Below are 20,907 nucleotides of genomic sequence, written 5' to 3'. Positions count from 1 at the left end.
GCATTCCTCCCTCTGCTCTGGCCAGCACTGCATCCTGTCTTCCCGTGCACCCACTAATGTTTCAGGGCATTTATCTCAATAAAGGCAGGTAGGTGTCTCACATTGAATAAGCACTTGAAGAGCTTTGTAGCTGTTTCCACACTCCTAGACTTGTGCCGTAGCCAGGATGCTATGGACCCTGGTGCAAGCAAGCAAATAAGGAAATTGCCCCCTCAATTTGCATAGTAATATACTTTAATAATATAGATTTTCCCAGTAATTTATTTTATTAATGACACGGAGGCGAGTATTATTCCTTTTTTTTTTTCTTGTTTATTAAATAGCAGCAGTGAAGAAAAAACAACAAGTCCCAGAAGGCCAAAGGAAAACGGGCCAATGGGAGACAAACAGTAGTTCAAAGAATCCACCAATCACAGGGCATCAAACCCCTAAATACGTATCTTGACTGTGAACAGCCCTCTTTTCTTGTGCGAGGGTCAAACAGTATTAAACAAAGGGACGATAGAACAAATGATGCAAAAAGCATGACAAAAGACAGAAAGTCCTGACAAAAGTTCAATAACCGGATCTCGGACGGGGAAAGGATGGCATCTGAATGGAGATGGTGTTGTTGAAGAAGAGAAACCAATGGAGATGAGTAATGATGATCCGCTGAAGGATGGTGATCATGATGAAGGTTGTGAAGGAGTAGTTGATGCTGGAAGGGAGGGAAAAAACAATCATAGCATTAATTGTTGAGGCGGGATAATACTTGCCTCCGTGTCATTAATAAAATTAAGTCTTTCCATCATAAATTACTAGGAAAGTCTACATTTTATTGCAAGACTGGAGGCTCATATTATGCAAGTTTAAAGCAAATTAATAACATCTAAAGCAACATGATGTACCGGTTTGCAATAAAACACTTTAAACACATTGTCGTTAGACCAATCAGCCGATTTGAGAATGTCCTCTAAATGGGAACCAGCCCAAAAAGCTTTGGAAGCCATAGCACCTCTTGCGGAATGGGCGTCAAAAGTAGAAGTGTCAATACCAGCTAAGGACATAATCCATTTAACCCAGCGGGCTAGGGTTGGAGAAGAAACTGGTTTGAAAGGTTTTTTTAAGGAAATAAGGAGTTGGGAAGCAAAAGAAGATCTCAAATCGGCTGTTTGTTGTTCATATATTTTTAAACATTGACCTACACAAAGTTTAGGATGGTCAGGAAAGTAAGATAAAATACTGATGACAAATTAGTTTTCGTACATCTATAAATATTAAATAAAACCCCGGAAGGGGTAAAATGACGAGCAGTGATATCAAGAGCTCTAACATCTGAAAGACACTTAAAGAAACTAAACATAGTAACATAGCCAACTTTGCAGATAATTTTTTCAATGGAAGCATATCATTGTCAGGCCAAGACAAAAACAGATTAAACACAACATTGACATCCCATAATGAACTGTATTTGAGTAAAGGAGGATTAGAAAACTTTACTCCCTTCAATAGTCGACAAACCAGAGGATGTTTCCCAACAGGCTTACCATTGATGTAAGGGTGATAGGAAGAAATCGCCGATCTGTACAGATTAATCGTACGGTATGACTTACCTTTACTAGCTTCAGCTGCAAGGAAATTAACTGTGAAAGTTATATCTGCTGAAAGGGAATTGATATTTTTTCCCATGCACCGGCTATGCCATAGGGACAAGGCTGAGCTATAGGCCTTTTTTGTGCCCAGGAATGTTCAATGAGGCCTGAAGCTTCTGCCGAAATCGCAAGGACTGGTTGGGAATCCCCGACAATTTCCATGCTGAAAGGGAGAGAAGGTTGTCTAGAATCAAATTGTGAGAAAGACCGAAGGGGTTGGTGAGAAGGTCCGGAAAGGAGGGACGGAGAAAAGGGGAGTCTACTGCCAACTCTAGAAGAGAAGGAACCACACTTAGGATTGCCAGAAAGGAGCTATGAGGACTACTACTGCTTGTTGACGTCTGATGTGCGCCAATAGCCAGTTTATCATAATGAAAGGGGGGAAGGCGTAGTTCAGGGATGCTGACCAATCCTGAGAGAAAGCATCAAAGGCTAGAGCTAACGGATCCGGGCGCCAACTGAAGAATTAGGGTAACTGAGTGTTGAGACGTGACGCAAAAAGGTCTATTTGGAATGGCCCCATTTGCGTGAAATAGCCCGGAAAATTTAGGGATGAAGTTTCCAGTCACTGGAGTCTTGGAGAAAACGAGAATGCCAGTCCGCTATGGTATTGAGACTGCCTGGGATGTATTCCGCTTGGACTGCGATTTTTCTTTGAAGACAAAACTCCCAAAACCCTTTCGATAGTTCCGCAAAAGGTTTGGATCTTGTGCCTCCCAGACGGTTGATATATCTGACCGCTGAAATGTTGTCCATTCTGAGAAGAACTGAACAACATACTCGATCTCTTGCCAGACTTTTGACCACAAAAGAGCCGGCAAGCATCTCTAAACAGTTGATGTGCAATCGTGACTCTTGAAGAGACCTTGTACCCCCAGTCGAGGTTGTACCACACCGGGCTCCCCAACCCGGAGAGGCTTGCATCAGATTCTAATACTAGATCTGGGACTGACGCAAATATGGTCCTGCTCGTTCCAGGTGTCTAAAAGGTCTATCCACCATTGAAGTTCTGCGCGTGAATCGTGATCTAAAACCACGTTGTCTGTATAAGCGAGACCCCTTTAAAGATGATGTATTTTGAGTCTTTGAAGGGCTCTGTAGTGAAGAGGACCCGGAAAAATGACCTGGATGGAAGAAGAAAGAAGGCTTACAATCCTTGCTAACAATCTGAGGGATATAAGGGATTTGCGTAGGGTGTGAATAATTTCAGACTTTATAGACTTTACCTTTGCGGGGGAAGAAGAAGAGTAGCTGACACCAAATCTACGAGGAACCCTAGAAACTCTATGCGTTGGACTGGAACAAGAGAAGATTTTTCGTTGTTTATGAGGAAACCCAGATCGGTGAGAAGGGTGGATGTCAAGTTAAGATGAGATTGAAGGAAAGTACGATTTTGGTACATAATGAGGATATCGTCTAAATAAATGATCAGTCTGATACCCTGTGCCCTGAGGAAAGCCACGACCAGCCTCATGAGTTTTGTGAAACACCAGGGAGCTGAAGAGAGGCCGAAAGGTAGGGAAGAAAAAGGATAAAATTGATTTATCCATTCAAATTGTAGGAATTTCCTTGAATCTGGATGCATAGGAACTGACAGGTAGGCGTCCTGGAGATCCAAACGAACCATCCAATCGCCCTGAAGAAGAGAGTCCCTGAGATGGAGAATAGTCTCCATTTTGAAGTGACGGTAAACCACAAATTGGTTGAAATATTTTTAGATTGATAACTGGGCGCATCTTTTTGTTCTTGTTCTGGACCAGAAAAATAGAACTGAAGAAGCCTGAGGGGTCTGGCTGACAGGGGAGGATGGCGTGTTTCTGAAATAAGGCCTGGATTTCCGCTGATATCGCCAACGTCATCTCCTGGGAAAACTTGGGAGTCTGAGGAAAATGAGTCTGAATAGGCTCCAAGTTGAGCTCGATATTGTAACCTTGAACAGTGTTTATAACCCATGGATCAGATGTTATTGACTGCCATTTTGGAAGGAACAACAAAAGATTAGGAAGACCAGAAGAAAGACTTACCGGTTTGGGCTGCAAGTCTGGAAGCTCGGCTGCCTTTGTTGTGGAAACCGCGCCCTCTTTGTGGATAAAATTGCGGTCTGTACTCCTGGTAGGAGGCATTGAAGGCACCACTGGAACCCTGGTTGTTGTATGAGCGGCCGGAAAAGCGGTTCCTGTCTCTGTCGGCCCTGGCAAAAACCTGACTGTGAAACATCTTCTTGAGCAACTGCTGGGCCGTGTCCAAGGAGGCAAAGGTTGAAACATATTTGCTCAATTCCTTGATGAAGGAATCCCCAAAAAGGAGCCCTTTCGCCTTGATACCTGGGTCTGACACAGCCAGATTGACCAACTTTGGATCCAATTTAAGAAGGAGGCCTTTCCTTCGTTCATGGGTAATTGCAGCATTGCATTGCCTAGTAGACAAAAGGATCTCTGAACCCATAGAGATAAATCCACTGGATCAATGGGACAATTGTCCAGATGGGCCGCTTCGGCCAAATCAAAAATGCGGGTGAGAGGACCCACTACATCCAGAACCTTATCCTGGCAAGTGGACCAGGCTTTGTCCACGCCTTTGTGTGGATCTTTACCGAACTTGGTAAAAAAGGTAATGAGGGAAGGGTCAATAGCTGGGGTGGATGTAAACTTGGATGATAAAGAAGAGCGAGGGCATTCAGAACGGAGTTTGGCTGTGGTTTGTTTATCCGAGGATGTGCGTAGTCTAGATGCCACATAATCACCCACATGATCTGCAGGGAACCATTCTGTAGAATTAGGGTGATGAATATCACTTGGGTTGAACATAGGAATCCCTTCCGCATCCGAAATTACTGGAGGTTGGCTAGCCTCTTGCGCCATCATCTTTGCTTTCTTTGGAGGAGGAGAAAATACAGAGTCGTCATCATCTGAATTGTTTGCCTCAGAGACGGAATCTGTACCATCATCATCAGTATCTAAAATACTGGAAATCACAATAGGCGCAGTAATATGCTTGGATTTTTTCTGCACTTAAGAGACGATTTAGAATGTAAAACATTAGAACCCTCCTTAGAAGGAGCCTTGTGAGGAGCCGCGTCCTCTGCCTTTTGTGAGGTAACCTCACTAACCAACGCCTTTTTAGAAACACTTTTTGAAATAGGGCGTTTTCTGCTTTCCCCCGCAGATTTGGCCATAATTGTCTTGGAAACCAAGCTTAATATAGAATTTTCCAAATGTTTAGTTGACACAGCTTGCTCTACAGAACATTGAATGAAATCACTCAGCTGTTCATTAATTTATTCATCCTCCTCCAAGCTATTCTTAATCAAAGGGCCCTCCATTTCCATTAAAAAATGAATTAATCAGGTATTAAAATAAAGAAATATTAGAAAGGGTTAATGTCCCTTTAATTGTAGTAGAAAACTAACTTGGCTCCACCTATGGGCGGAGAAAAAGGCAGAACCTGGCAGAGATACACGAAGACGGGACGAGGAAGGAAGCAGGTATGGAGCAATGTCCCAAAACACGAAGAATGAGCACCAAACTGCCGTTTCTGACAAGCGCTGACACAAAATGAAGTTGCGCTGTGAGAAACTGCAGTTTAGAATGCTGGTGAGGGAAGAGGAGACGCGCTGAAGTGGAAATATGTGGCTACAAGCAGACTAGAAATAAATGGGCAGCAGGAGCAACGTTACGCGCTCACAAAACGTGCAATACAATAAAGCAACACCTCAACAATGAACTATATAAATAAAGAAGAACGAGCAGAGATGTGAAATACTTATCTTGACTGCGAGCAGACAGAAAAGAGGGCTGTTCACAGTCAAGATACGTATTTAGGGGTTTGATGCCCTGTGATTGGTGGACTCTTCGAACTACTGTTTGTCTCCCATTGGCCCGTTTTCCTTTGGCCTTCTGGGAGTTGTTTTTTCTTGACTGCTGCTATTTAATAAACAAGAAAAGAAAATGCATAAGATGAGCCCCTGGTCTTGCCATAAAATTAGGGTTCAGTGGGCCTGTACCACTGCACCTGCAGCACCAATGATAGCTAAGCCCCTGTCCTAGATGATAATTCGGCACAGAAGTGGATCATTATTGTAAAGTACCTCATTACACAAACAAAATTAAAGTGTCACACATAAGCATTTCACAGAAACATTGTCATTACGCGCATAGGCAAGATGAAACCTTAGCAGCTACGTTTCCGTGATATGGAAGGGTGCAAAATATGTCTGTGCCACTCTGAATTACAGAAGTAGTAAAACAGTGAAAAAAGTGTTTGGAAAATGCACCTGCACGACAATGCCTATAATTACGAATCCAATCGATATTACTCTAAAATACATAGCAGCCTCACCGAGAAAGTGTATGCATGTACTCAGCCTCATCCTTGCCACTGAATCAAGGAATGCAGACATCTGATGTCATCTTCTGCCCATCGTTCGAACAGCCAAAGAAAACTACGGCATGGAAACAAAAGAAAGACAAGGTAATTACAAGTGAACTAGGAAACGTATCAGCCCTTTGGCGCCCTCTCTAGCTGTCTTGTAACAAAGTATATGCAATATAACGAGAATTCAATTCGAAAACAAAATCCGTTTGTAAATAAGATTAATAAAAAATCTATTCCACTTGTAAATTGTGTACTAAAGTAAGTTAAGCGCTAAGGACTAATAATAACAGCAATTACAAGCCCAATTGACAATGTGTTAAACATACATAGGCATTAAACAATAGTATCTGTACAGACTAATTTCCTTTTTCTCGAATTAATAATTCCGTTGAAACGCAGTTAAAGGAGCTCCTTTCTAAAATGTCCACCGGAAGTCCCGTCACTCGCGCCCCGCCTGTGTCTGCGTTCACTCCTGACGCCTGCACTGGCTGCGAACTGCAGGGAAGGCATCCAGGAGTCTAGCAATGACCGAGGGTGACCTCGGAGCACAGAGCAAGGGCTCTTTGCCTGCTGCTGCTAGCGTGTATCTCGCAACTTTTACCTGGGTCCCCAGCTACCCCTTATTTAGGTGGGGTAACCCTTCCTTAGGGACGTAGGCGGTGGATCCTGGTGTAGACCTGATCTTGACGGTTGCTGCTGCAATGGGGGACGGTGCAGAGGAGCCCCCGGGCCGAAGTACGGTGCCGAGTTCCTCCTGCACTAATGGGCAGCAGTTGGTGAACGGCTTCTGCGCCCCGACCGAACCAGTTCAGCAGCAGCACCAGCGCCTCAGGCGGAGCTCTGGGAGCGTGGGGGACTCTCAGCACCCCACGCAGAGCCACGATTCCCCGGCCAAGAAGTGCAGACTCCGTAGGAGGCTAGACTCCGCCAGGAAAAACCGACCACGTAAGTATCTTTCTGTCTCCCTGCAGTCTGCACCCTCAGACTCACTCTTTCAGTCACCGCCTTCATTCTGCTGCATTCAGTGCTTTCACTGTGCAGCCGTCCAGCTACAGTGCTCTCCAACTGCTTCCATGCCTGACACCCTTCTAAACCGGTCTTTAATTTTGTGCCACTACTTCCCGAGCCTTCCTTTGAAGCTAATACTTTATTATCTTTGAGACCAGTATGAGTTCTCGGGATCAGAGTTCATTCGGTATTATTCTACTTTCATTCTGCAAGTATTTTAAGAAACAGGCATCCTTGGTCATTGAACCAAATGGCGGTGTCGGCTTTCTTGGTAAATGAGGTGGTGCAATGGTGCGCGCACAGGTGCAGACTGTCCGCACTGCAGCAGCTCTACGCTGAGTATGATGCAAGGCTCAGCACTGGAGATCTGGCGATTGTCTTTTGAGACCCTGCTATGTGTGTACATAACAGTGCAGTAGACAGTGATTGTCATGCTTCATTGAAAATATACCGTTGCGGGTTTAAATGCATGGACATTTATAGATAAGTCATCTGATAATGTGGATATGGCGGTCTAATAAATTCAGGTGCCTCTCAGCAACGGTGTTTCATCCAGTATCCGTAGTTCGAATATCATCTATGTTTACGTATTTCGTAATTCATCGCGTAGTTGCAGATATGTATCTAGTATTGCAATTGATGTCGAGCTATTTCACTGCAGGAGCAATGAACTCCCCGGTGGCCAGCTTGTTTTGCAGGCATTTGTTCACATAAAAGCTCTGTTTGCGTCTTTTGACCTACAACAAAAACATTTTCTAGTCATGGTTATTTATTATTTATTTTTTTTGCTTGCTCGAGCTGCGCCTATTGGTCCACGGTGCGCTCACTGGAGCCTGATAGCCTAAAAATCAGCGTCCATGGAACACCATGCGTCTCAGCCAATGAAAGCGCGTGCTGCGCGCATACGCCCACTGATGCCATGTAGGTTGGCCAGCAGCCAGCCAATGGCGACCCAGAGAGCATGGATACCGGCACCTGTGCTGTGATTGTAAATACGGTCCACACGAGCTTGGCCGTGTCTGCAGTTCGCAGAGTGCACAAGCACGGAAATGTAAATTATTGAGAAAAGATTTCACAGCTACCCTGGCCTACGCGCACCACTTCCGCGGGATACTCACACACTTCTCGTAATACATTGTAGGCGTAGCGGGTACCATGAAGCTAATTCACTCGAAAGAGCATTGTAAGTAAGAAACCTATTCTGCGCATTTTAGGAGGCGATTTCATATTTTTAAATTGTATGTACCAGACTTTGTGTTTTCCCCGTTATCTACAATTGCTACAGGAGCCTCTCGCAAGTTTCGTTCAATTGCAAAGTCTCGTGATTGGCAACAATGTCCCATATTAACAAGTGCACTGTTGTTGGTGCTGGATGCAGCATTTTGACGTGGACTCGAAGAGTTAACTTTTTTTGTGATTACTGTTTAAAAGAGCAACGTTAATGGAATTTCGACTTTTTTTTACTGCGGAACTCTTGAATACAAATCGCTGTGTTTTAGTGACTGGACACACTTTTGTTTTCGTATTTGTAGAGGAATGGAGTGCTTGCTTAACTTTGCTTGATGACGTTCGCACCAGCCCGTGTGTGCTAAATGTTCATGCAACGCACATAGTACTTTTTAATGGTGCTCTCGAGCCCTATAGATTGTGAAATGTGAAGTTGATTTACAGCTGCAGTTGTCACACACTACCTCTTCTGTGTTTAAAGTTCCTCAGAAGAAGAGTGAGTTAAGGACAATTGAGACACTTGACTAATACCCACTTATAGCTTGCTTTGAATTAACACACTGACATTACTGTCAGAAGAAATATTTTGAAACCGTCATGGCTTCTGTAGAAATTGAATTACATACATGGACGCTCGAATGCATTAACTGCACGGTTGTTGTATGGGCTTGTCTAATTCTTGCACCGTGTGTTTTGGTGTACAGTATTTTGGGGCCTACAATATTTTGTCAAGGGGTAGAGTAGTTGGGCAGGCAGTGTTGCTTTCTTGCTAGTGTATTATTGTAAAATCGTTTTTATTCCTAGAACGTGTTTTGAAATGGTAATCAATCAATCAATCAATCAAGACGTACTTGCGTGGCGTGGCTAATCACCCTGGGGTATCAGGGGCTGTGCTGCGGGTATCATTCGAAGAGCTAGGCCTTGAGTCCTTTTCTGAAGTGGTTCAGCGAGGGTGGAAGGATGTTTCAGGCTTTGGCAGCAAGATTTGCAAAGGTGCATCTGCCGAAGTGGATGTGTGGTGTCTGAGCAAGGACAAGGTGTGCAGAGTGGAGGTTTCTGGTCGGTAGGTGGAAAGTCAGGCAGGTTGGTCCTTGGTTGTGAAGGGCTTTGTAAGCATGATTATAGAGCTTGAAATGGCATCTCTTCTGGACAGGGAGCCAGTAGAGATCTTTTAGGTGCTGGGTGATGTGTGTTCTCGTGGGCAGGTTGAGGATCAGTCTGGCTGCTGTGTTCTTGGTTGTCTGGAGTCTTTGCATGAGTTCAGTGGTGGTACATCTATAGAGTGCTTAACCGTAGTCAAGCCAGCTGGCGATAAGGGCCTACGTCACAGTTTTCTTAGTGCTGATGGGGAGCCATCTGAAAATTTAGTGAGGCATGTGGATTTTATGGAAGCAGGCTGAGGAGATGGCGTTGACCTGCCGTTTCATGGAGAGGTCACTGTCCAGGGTGATACAGAGGTTGCAGGTGTGGGGGTTGGTCCTAGCTGTGCTGGCCACCTGGAGTTGTTCCAAAGGGTGGTGTATCTGCTGAAGATCCAAACTTCTGTTTTGTCTCTGTTGAGTTTCAAGCAGTTGTTTTTCATCCATGTTACAACGTTCGTCATGCAGTTGTAGAAGTTGGTCTTTGCCGATGTGGGGTCCTCTGAGAGGGAGAGGATGAGCTGTGTGTCATCAGCTTAGGAGATTACATTGTTCTGGTGGGATCTGAAAATGTCTGTGAGTGGTGCCATATGTAGATGTTGAAGTGTTGGGCTGAGGAATGAGCCTTAGGGCACTCCACAGATGGTGTGCTTAGTTGTGAGGTGAAGGGAGGGAGGCAAACTCTGTGTGTGTGTCCTGTGAGAAATGATGCCAACCATCCGAGTGCATCGTCGGTGATTTCAATCTGGTGTAGTTGATTGATTAGTGTGTGTTGGGTGACGGTGTTGAATGCTGTGGAGAGGCCCAGGAAGATGTGGGCGGCTGATTCTCCTCTGTCAGGTAGGGCTTGGATGTCGTCTGTTGTGGTAATCAGGACGGTTTTGGTGCTGTGATTGATTCTGAAGCCTAATTGGGATGGGTCCAGCAGTTAGTTTCTTTCCAGATGATCGGTGAGTTGGAGGTTGAAGGCCTTCTCTAGGGCTTTGGTGGGGAACGGGAGGAGGGAGTTGGGACAGTAGTTCTGGAACTTGCTGAGGGCTGCCATGGGTTTCTTGAGGAGGGGTCTCACCGCAGCATTTTTCCATGCATTAGGAAAGGTGGCTGTAGTAAAGGAGGCGTTGAGGACAGCGGTGAGTTGGTGGCTGATCTCTGTGCTTCTGAGGTTGAAGAGTCAATGAGGGCATGGATCGGTGCGTGCCCCTGAGTGGATGGAGTTCATCACCATGGTTGTTGTCAGTGTGCTTAGTTGTTCGATGCGATGAGTGGGTAGTTGTGGTTGATGGGTTGCTGAGGAGGTCAGAGGGTTGGGTATAGAAGTTTCTGTAGATAGTGATAGATGGTCTAGACTGGCCTTCATCCATCCCCCAGATGTTAAATCTTGTAATTAATACATGTTTCGTCAGCATGTGGTGACATTAATCCTCATCATTTCAGGGGCAATGAGAGGAGATGCTGTTCTTTTTGGTTGCTAGTGGACAATCTGTGGCAGATTCATACTATCTATGCATATGTTGACATATACTGAAGGCTCTGAATTTCCTTAGCATGTTACACACAAATGCTGTATGTTGGCGGTAATGTGTGTCGTCCACCTCCCCCAGTTTCTAATGACATACATTTCCTGGGGTGAGGGGCCACCAGCAGTTTGTGCTAAGTACATGGAGAATATGAACTTTGTTATCTGGATGAATCCAGCCCGTATGTGCACAATGGTTTGAAGGACTGATCTGCAGTAAAACGACCAAGACTTGATGTGCTTGGAGGTGAGATCTGTATGTGGTGATGGACACTTGAAAGCTGTACAATAGTGAAAATGTTAAAGAGCATTGTGTCTTGCTGTCACACAGAGAGTTGCAGTTGAGCTAAAAGTTTTACACCTTCCTGGGCAATCCTTCTTTGTACTTGGAACAGGGAGTGATTTGAGATGTATCCTGAAAATGCAGAAGGTGGCATTTAGAGGACAAAGTAAGTTGTTAACACTGATGCATCGTTAGGGGAGGAGAGTGCTCAAATATCTTTCTTGTTTGCAATTGAGGGCTGAGGAAGAGGATAATTTGGATGGTTTTCTTCTCACACTTAGAATGTTAGATGAATATTAAACTGACAAGAAATGTGAGTTAGTAGATCACCGTGTAGATATTATTGGAATCTGTGTAGTGTACTGTTATTACATTGGTGACACATGTAACTGCAGCAAATGATGAAATGGCCAGAGTACAGAATTCTAGCAACAGCAGAATTAAACAGAAGCGGTTGTTTGCATACTGTATCGCTGTGGAAGTAGTGATTGGAACCGTAAGTAGATATACATGCGTTAGATTTAGGGAACTGCCAGTGGAGAGCAGATAATTGGGCATTTTAGATAGTTAAGCAAAATGAGGTGAATATAATCGTGCAAGGGCACAACGGCAGTGGGAGATAATATGGAAAATAATTATTAAAGACTGGGTTGAAAGCAATGCTTAATTTGAGCCGGTGGTTTCTGGTGCTCAGCACCGGCACTTATGACATCTGCCACACTGTGGCGTAGTCTGTGTAATTGAAAGATGAGCAACAACAGTTGTTTATTCTTTATACAGTAAGAGCAATTCATGTCTGCTGCCCAAGCCATTCTTATAGCTCTGGGGGCCTCAAACAGCCTGAATTATCAGACTTGTAGTTGTGTGGTGGTTAGTGTTTATGTAGGTATGTCATTAGCAGCACTGACGGGGCAATGGGTGGTGCAAGCTGCGGTAGCCTCCTGAGAATAGCCCTGGCACTTAATTTGTTTTACAAATTAAACACTGGTTGAAAGGGCACGTAGCTACGGATCAACTGGGCTCTGCTGCTACTCAAGTCGTTTTTGAAATTAACAAGGATGTAACAAAGATGTACTGCACGCCAGTGGACAGGAAGATGAAGTGCCTTATTACCGTGCACTGCCAGGCATGATAGATGTCTTAGTGAACGTCCCTGGCGTGATGTTAGTGAAGGTACACCGTAGTCCTGATATTATGGGGAAACCAATTGAGTTAATGGATTTTATTTTCAATGTACCATAAATGTCATGGGACAGAAGGCTGTTTCGTTGATTTATGCGGCTAGGAAAGAATCTTGTTTGAGGTGGCCCGAACAGATCAACAAATCAAATAGCTATGGTGAGGTGGGGCTATTCGTTTCGATGGGAGTATGAAAATGTTTTCCCTCCTATTAGAATGCTGAATTTTAGAGTCTCTTGCTTTAGTGGGGTCAGCCCCTTTTAGTATGAAATGGTAGCCTTTGCCGGTGCTTGTTTTATTGAGGCATGTAAGAAAGGACAGGTGGGCGGCCTTGAACCGTAAGTTTTCGTGGCAGAGTGATAGGAGACATTTCAGGCAAGGAAATATAATTTTTATGTTTAATGCATGGAAAACTGTGCAGAGGAGTCGGAATCTGATTCGTGTGCTCCGTGAAGTGAGGCATGGTTACATTTGCAGAGTTTGAGAGGGCGAAGACAGTGACTTTCTGGACGGTGGAGATTAGGGAGAGAGCGAATGCATGCACGTCGAGGCCATTGCCTAGTCTGGAGAAGATAAAGTAAGTGTTTTAAACACCTTTGTTTGGAAGAGTAGCGGAGGTAAAAGTTTTCTAAGCTGTCTGAGTTTGGCCAACCTGAGCTGACTGAATGATTTACCTGAAGAGCCAAGGATGACATCGAGACTGAAACCTTCGCATTTAAAGAGCACCAGACCTGGGCCAGAAAAAAACTGAGACTTTGCAATAGTGGGGGAGTACGTCCCCCCCCCCCCCCCCACACACAATTGAGCCCGGAATAAGTGTCCCACAGCGAGAGAAGAGGTCCGTGTACAGATGAGAAATGGTGTCCATTATAAGGAAAACCTGTGCCTATCAAAAAGATGTAAAAAGTGAAACTGATTGAAGGAATGGATGCACGAGGCCAGCTGATAAAGGTAAACGTTGAAGAGGAGAAAGCGAGGATATTCGACAACTGCAGTTGACCAACCCAAGTTTCATTTTCCCCTAAAAATTGAACATTTTAGTAACTGTGCTTACTTGCCAAGACTGGAAGTAGTCGCATCTGTTTGTATCTTTAATGTGTCATTGTCTTTGATTTTGTTTCGCAAACCATTTCTTTGAACTTTGTTGTTCAGTGGTTATCTTTTGATCTCTCTAGCTTGAACAGTGTCAAAGTCTCTGCATCAGTTTACTACTGCAGGTGATATCACTGAGGTGAACTTACAGCACTTGAAGTTTACAGTTGCGTACCGAGCTACATTTAAGCAATGCCAGAAATAGTGCTTCTCTGCCAGTGCATCCTCGAATTTTAATCTGGTTTCCCCATTTTTTTCAAGTGTTGTAACACCTCTGTGATCTAAAGTGCACGTTCCATGCGAAAGGACCCATGAAGAAATTAGTAGGTCAGGGGTCACGGGTTGATGGCTTGTTGTTAACCTCTCATTGCAACACATTTAATTATTTATTGTTTTCTTTTTTCTTTTTATAGTTTAACATAAATCCAGTCGATGTATTTTATTTTTTGATGGATCAGTATGCGTGTTGGTTTAAAGAGTGTCAGAGAGGAAACGAATTGGGGGGGGGCTGGGGGGGAGTCTGTGCAAAGTCACTCCACAATGCAGCTCGTTGTATTTTTGTCATTTAATTTGGACCATGCAGGAATTGTGCATGGGTTTTAAAACAGTGTTTTTCTTGAATATTCAGTTTCGTTTAGAGGAGCAGTTGAGTAAATAAGGGCAACGAAAACACAGAATCAGTAACAGTTCGTCATTGCACAATTCTATTTCGTGATCCCTTTTGAGCTCTGCCTTTTTCTATAGTTTAAATGTGGAATCCCTAACAATAGTTCTATTATTTTTTTCAAGAAAATATAAGAAAGTCAGCTGTTTGCTAACACCACCTTGGCTTTAGCGGGATATACCTTTTTAAGAGTCCTTATATTGTGGTTGCTTAATAAGGTGTCATTTACCTTGCATACGGCATTTGATAGTATGCAAAGTAGTTCCTTACTGCATACGCAGCCAACGCAAAGCTGTCCAAAGGAGAACCAGGTTCTCCAGTCTCCGGTGAGGGCCTTTCCACCGTAGGCTCACAGCCCTGCTAGCTGCACTTGTGCAGAAGGCAACTCTCCTCAGTTAACACTCCATAAGACTGTTCACACTGGACAAGCCTGGCTGTTTACCCTTGCCACTTCTTGTTATTGTAATTATATTTCTCCTTAAGAAAATTATTTGCATTTCCTCTTAATAACTCAGATGTCCTTTTAGTTGTCTGTGCTGTACCCCACTCAGAAGAACATACACAACTACTTAAAAGGAAACAGTTTCGGCTATGATCTTGAAGGAAAAAGACCTGCAGCTTAAGAGACAGGCTTTAGAAACCACCATTTCAGAAGGCCGATTTAAACGCAGCTCTTTTTACAAGCTTTCTTGTGACATTCTCTTTTGCAGCTGCTGCTTTTCTGCAGCGCAGCAATGCCCACGGGCGAAGGTTATGTCTCCTTGATCAGTTAATGCAAGGTTTGCCAGTTCTTTCTGATAACTTGAAAAACAAGTTTTTTACGGAACTTGTTTTTGTTCTCCCAACTGTTGGCTTCTTCTTTTACCACGTATTCTTATTGAAGTTTGTTGTTCAGTATTTAAGATTTAAATCCCTCCCTTTTCAGCCCTTGTTGTCCTTGTCCACGCCTGTAATGTACATAGTGGCAACCAAAATATGAGCAGGAAAATTGATACTTTTTAAAAATAGTTATATTTATTAGTTTTTACGATAAACAATAAATGGCTACATCACTACATTAAAATGCATACATTTTACTCGTACAGTAGCACGTAAAGAAGAGCATTCAGAAAGTGGTCCTACACAGTACAGATATTCCACTTGAGGGTCTCAACCCGGTCCAAGGGTACAGATCTTGCTAAGGTGTAGTATTTCTTGGCTGTTTGTTTTTTCAGTAGTTTCAATCTAACAATGTTCGACCTGTGTCTAAGGAAAGGAAATCAGTGGAATCTGAGCAATTAAATAACACATTGGTAGTCATGAGGAGAAAGGAAGCCAAGCAGCAAAACATCACACTTTGGGTCTGTTCAGCTATTTCAGCCTGTCTCTGAAAAGATGGTGCCTGGGTTTAGATTGGATGCTCACATTTTCGTACAGAGTATGCCCAGGATGGTATACGCTGTGGCAGGGATTAGCAGAAAAGTTTGTAAAATTCCATCGTTAGGAGGTGAAGGTAATCAAAAACGTCCATATGATTGTTCAGTTGATATATCACCCTCTCATGGGATGCCGTATCCGCCACAGCTGACATCCATTCCTCTACAGTCAGTGGTGTAGCAGACTTCCAGTGTCTCAGAAAACAAATTGTGGTCACCAACAGGGAGGAGTTGAGCCAGCGTTTTTGATGAGTGAAGATGCACTCAACATTATGTTCTGAGTTCTAGATCAAGTGATAGCTGTAGATGCAGATCAGTAGCGCTTTGGAGAACATCCCAGACTCCCTCCTAAGGGTGATCAGTGCCAGGCATGGGTAATCTTAAAATGGATAAATTTCAGCCTTGCTTCCTGCAGATTTTTATTGTTTGAATAAAGGATCTCTATTTAGTCAGTTTCCTTCAGACAGTCATAAAGATGGGGCTTCTGTTTGTTCAGGAAGCTCAAGGTGGATTTCGAGTATATTTTATCAATGAGGGTTGTTGGAGAACAAAGATAGGCTTATTATGTGTTTCTCACTTGGCCAGATACCTGTGCAGTATGAAATTGACAAGAGTCTGAGGATTGCCTCCTAGCGCCAGAAGAAAAGTAGATTTCAGTGGTAGATACTGAAGAAATTGCATTGACTCCCGATGGAATTGGTGTTAGAGATCCATCAAAGTGACAAATTGCCCATTACGAACTAGGTTGTCCCAGGTCAGAATGCCCTTCCTGGACCAAAGAGCACAGGTTATCATTGTACCTTCTTAAGTGATAGTATTGTGCCAGAGGAGGGGCAGAATAGTGAAGAATCCCATCTGTTTAAAAAAAAAAAAAAAAAGTCTGTGTCCCGACTCTCAGATGTTCAATTTTAGTGGTGGGTGGAACTTGCAGAATTTAACTTCATGGAGTTACATAAAAACTGAGCTTTCACAGAGTTCCGCCAAAAGGGGGGCACATATGCAGCTAGCTCTACAATGTAGCGCCAGTAGCACGAGCAGCAATGGAGATCAGTGTGAACGGTACCATGCGTTGAGTAGCAAGACGTGGCCAGTCAAGTCGATTTTGCTGCCCCTTGAGTAGACATCTACTCAAACAGCAGCAAATTTACTCAAATAACCAGGCCTCTGGCCACAACCCCTAGTACTAGAAAATCTCACTTGGGGATGCCAAATCCTGTTTACTCTCACAAGCTCGGATTTTCTTGAGCCTTGTGGGAGAAAAATTCCACCATTCTGCGATGGTCGGAATTTGGGCAGCACTCTGAGTTGAAGAGTAATGCGGGGTGAACAAAATTCCACCTATACTGCGGGCGGAATGAAACAATTCAATTTGCCCTGAAGGATAGGGTTGGTACAAGCAGAAGCTGTTGAGCTCTTCTTTTATAGTGTGGAAAATTTGCCTGACGTTTCCTTTTATTCCCCAGAATCAGCCAGTCAGCAGCTTTCAGAGTAGGTTTGAAGTAGCATGCAATCTGGTAAAGGTGTATCATCATATGGTACAACTTAAGGCAGGGTAGGCGGAGTCCTCCAGCTGTAGTGCTGGCATGAGCTTGACTGCTGAGTCTTGGGGCTTCCTCCTGCCAGATATAGTGTTGAATAAAGGATGCCTTGTTGCAAGATATAGACCGGGAAACACAGGACCCAGGGATCTTGTGTGTAACTACTTACAACCCCATGTCTAACCAGGTGAAAAAAGTGATTACACAAAATTGGCGTATAATGAATACAGAGCATATTGATTGGAATAGACCTCTATTCTCACATTGCCGGGGACCCAGCATCAGAGATGTACTAATGCACACAATAGAGGACAAGCATTCACCAATGGGCCCTACACTGATGAGTACCTTGCGGAAACTTTCACCAGTCCAGGGACATTATCCCTGTTGAAAATGCAGTTTATGTAATCTCACAAATGGCACTAGGGAGCTTGATCTAGGGTTAAGCAAAGAGAATGCAACAGAGGAAACATACCAACTGTGATTCTACCAGTTTACTACATGATTCGTTGTCCCTGTGGTAGGAAGTACATAGGGATGACATTGCATAAGGTCCAGGTACATATAGTGGATCACTGGAGTAATTAATGGTGTGTTAGAATTACAACCAAAACAAGACAACAGTATATCACATCAGGACATACAGCTATGGATTTGAAGTGGACAACCATAGAACAGTTGGAACCAGGGGCACACAATGCAGAGAAAAAACAGTTTGGAAAAAGAACAAAGGTAGACAGCACTGAACGATGGAATTCAGAGGGGCACCCTATGTGGGTAGTTCTGGAGTATAAACGTATGAGTGGAGAATGAACAAGAAAGAATACATGATATCTCTTATCACCTGAAGGAGGAGAGATGCAGACAAGATTACTTTTTTTTTTTTTTTTTGCTTTTCAATTCTTTATTAATTTTATAAACAGTTATAAACATAAACTGTTCATTGACTGTATAAAATATACAATATATATTATAAAAAAGGACCAAGTTCACCAATAAAGACTTTCCATAATCATTCTGTATTAAATAATAATAAGAGAAAGAAATTGCAAAACATACTATTAAGAAATATTTAAACAATATTCTGTCTCAGTATACTTTCCCAGAACATACCAAAATTGAAGAAGAAAAAGAAAATGACGACCATTGAAATTACACGAAACGTACACAATAGTTTGGAGAATAAGATCTAAAAAGGAAATATTTCTCATCAAATCAAAAGAACAACACAATTATTTTAAGAAAGAGCCCCAAATACTAGCAAATTGTTTTAAGTTATCGTTCAGTTTTATATATCACTCTTTCAAACTGTGCAATTTCAAACATATCCTTCAACCAAGATTGGACCGTTGGTAAACCATTAGATTTCCAAAAACGTAATATATTAACTTTTGCCATACTAATTGCCGTAGATAACCATCTGAACTTTTGTGAAGAAATTCTACCCCATTCCACAAGTATCGTGTAATAAAAACAATCGGGGTGATTGAGACAAAATATTAGGTATTATTTTTCCTAAATGGTTTGTTGTTTGTATCCAAAATTGCTGAATCTCAGGACAATCCCATAAAATATGTACAATATCGCAATTAGGTTGATGGCATCTCCAACAATCAGAGTTTGGGCCAAGTTTTTAGCAGAGTAAAGTTTTGAAGGTGACCAATGCCACCGTTGTAGTATTTTAAAGTAATTAAATTTTAACCTTACATCACGAAGGCCGTGATTATAATTCTCCAGAACTTTAGCCCGTTCTTTATCTGAATAAGTAATATGAAGTCGTGTAGACCACCATGTTTTTAAAGTTTCAGATGTATCGTCTGAAAAAGATATATCGATTAGTAAAGAATATAAACTGGATAACGTGCCTTTGAGATTTTTCCATATATAAATATAACGAGCAATAGATGATTGTGTTATAGGATCTATAATCGAGGCCGTTTTGCAGTTTAGAATGGATGATATCTGAATATAATTGTTAAACTGTGATTTAAGAAGTTTATTAGTCTCTTGCAATTGTGAGAATTATTTCAGAGTTATTCCGTGTGGGTAGGTACGATAGAGTATTAATTTTATGATTTCTCCAGACAAACCAATTACGTTCTTTACCCTTCTAAATAATTGCAGAATTATTCCAAGTTGGAGCGTCTAAGTGAATATAGATATTACATTTTATAATTTTATGGTCTTTTTGCCATGCTAATTGAGAAGAATAAATAATTGGATTTGAGAATTGTGAGTATTTTAGACATTTGGTATAATAAATAGCCATGGGAGTAGTAGTTTACAATAAAAAGTGTTCCAATTTCACCCATAAGGGTGTATTATCATTTATGGATATCATATAAGTTGAATGTGATAGCTGTTGTGCTATTCAATAATGTTCTAAATGTGGAAGCCTTACACCTCCTTTTAAAGAAGAGGAATGTCATTTTGAACTACTGATACAAGGATTTTTTCCTCCCCAAATAAAACGGGTTATCAAAGATGAAGTACTTTTGAAAAAGTTAGAAGTAATTGGGAGTGATAGCATACTGAACATGTAATTGAATTTTGGAATTGTATTCATTTTAATAATCTGTACTCTACCCCACAATGATAGATTTAATTGAAACCGTTTTATGAAATCTCTTTTAAGTTTATCTATGATAGGATTCAAATTATCCATCATAATAGTTTTCAACCCAGTATTAGGTAGAATCCTAAGATATTTAATATGTGAAGATTTCTATTTAAATGGGAAGTTACCTTGTGAAGCTGGTGGGGTATTATTGTTCATTGGCAGGGCTTCACATTTAGACCAATTGAGCTTATATCCGGAAAATATCGAGAATTGATTTAAAAGGGTAATCAAAGTTTTAACTGAAGAGTCCGGGCTAGATATTGTTAGTAAAACATCATCTGCATAGTGTAAGGAAATGCCTGCTTGGCATGTTTACCCCCTGACTTTTTGCCTTTGCTGATGCTAAGTTTTGATTTGAAAGTGTGCTGAGGCCTGCTAATCAGGCCCCAGCACCAGTGTTCTTTCCCTAACCTGTACTTTTGTTTCCACAATTGGCACACCCTGGCATCCAGGTAAGTCCCTTGTAACTGGTACCCCTGGTACCAAGGGCCCTGATGCCAGGGAAGGTCTCTAAGGGCTGCAGCATGTCTTATGCCACCCTGGGGACCCCTCACTCAGCACAGACACACTGCTTGCCAGCTTGTGTGTGCTAGTGAGGACAAAACGACTAAGTCGACATGGCACTCCCCTCAGGGTGCCATGCCAACCTCACACTGCCTACAGGTATAGATAAGTCACCCCTCTAGCAGGCCTTACAGCCCTAAGGCAGGGTGCACTATACCATAGGCGAGGGCATAAGTGCATGAGCACTATGCCCCTACAGTGTCTAAGCAAAACCTTAGACATTGTAAGTGCAGGGTAGCCATAAGAGTATATGGTCTGGGAGTCTGTCATGCACGAACTCCACAGCACCATAATGGCTACACTGAAAACTGGGAAGTTTGGTATCAAACTTCTCAGCACAATAAATGAACACTGATATCAGTGTACATTTTATTGTAACATACACCCCAGAGGGCACCTTAGAGGTGCCCCCTGAAACCTTGACCGAGTACCCGTGTAGGCTGACTGGTTTTAGCAGCCTGCCACACACCAGACATGTTGCTGGCCACATGGGGAGAGTGCCTTTGTCACTCTGTGGCTAGTAACAAAGCCTGTACTGGTTGGAGGTGCTTCACACCTCCCCCTGCAGGAACTGTAACACCTGGCGGTGAGCCTCAAAGGCTCACCCCCTTTGTTACAGCACCCCAGGGCACTCCAGCTAGTGGAGTTGCCCGCCCC

The 20,907-nt window shown here is 42.8% G+C and overlaps 1 protein-coding gene and 1 long non-coding RNA gene across 4 annotated transcripts in view; one reads left to right on the top strand and one right to left on the bottom strand.

Annotated features, from left to right (window-relative positions):
• Positions 1 to 295: 295 nt before the first annotated feature.
• Positions 296 to 6,733, bottom strand: LOC138300463 (uncharacterized). 2 transcript variants are annotated; one of them, XR_011204942.1, is made up of 3 exons: positions 6,607 to 6,733; positions 5,970 to 6,072; positions 296 to 697 (listed from the first exon to the last, which is right to left on the bottom strand). It is a non-coding gene; the product is annotated as an uncharacterized lncRNA (long non-coding RNA). The 2 variants fall into 2 exon arrangements; XR_011204943.1 differs by lacking the exon at positions 6,607 to 6,733 and adding an exon at positions 6,332 to 6,409.
• PANK1 (pantothenate kinase 1) overlaps positions 6,707 to 20,907 on the top strand; it is a 159,568-nt gene continuing 145,367 nt past the window's right edge. Inside the window, exon 1 of one of the 2 annotated variants that reach the window (XM_069239862.1) lies at positions 6,707 to 6,950. In XM_069239862.1, the coding sequence (XP_069095963.1) occupies positions 6,707 to 6,950 (244 nt within the window). Of the gene's footprint in view, positions 6,951 to 8,040; positions 8,197 to 20,907 lie in introns of those variants that run through there. The other variant, XM_069239863.1, reaches the window with a different exon arrangement.

This window comes from Pleurodeles waltl, chromosome 6 (assembly GCF_031143425.1).
Source record: "Pleurodeles waltl isolate 20211129_DDA chromosome 6, aPleWal1.hap1.20221129, whole genome shotgun sequence".
NCBI lineage: Eukaryota > Metazoa > Chordata > Amphibia > Caudata > Salamandridae > Pleurodeles > Pleurodeles waltl.
This window is presented reverse-complemented; position numbering and strand designations above follow the sequence as displayed.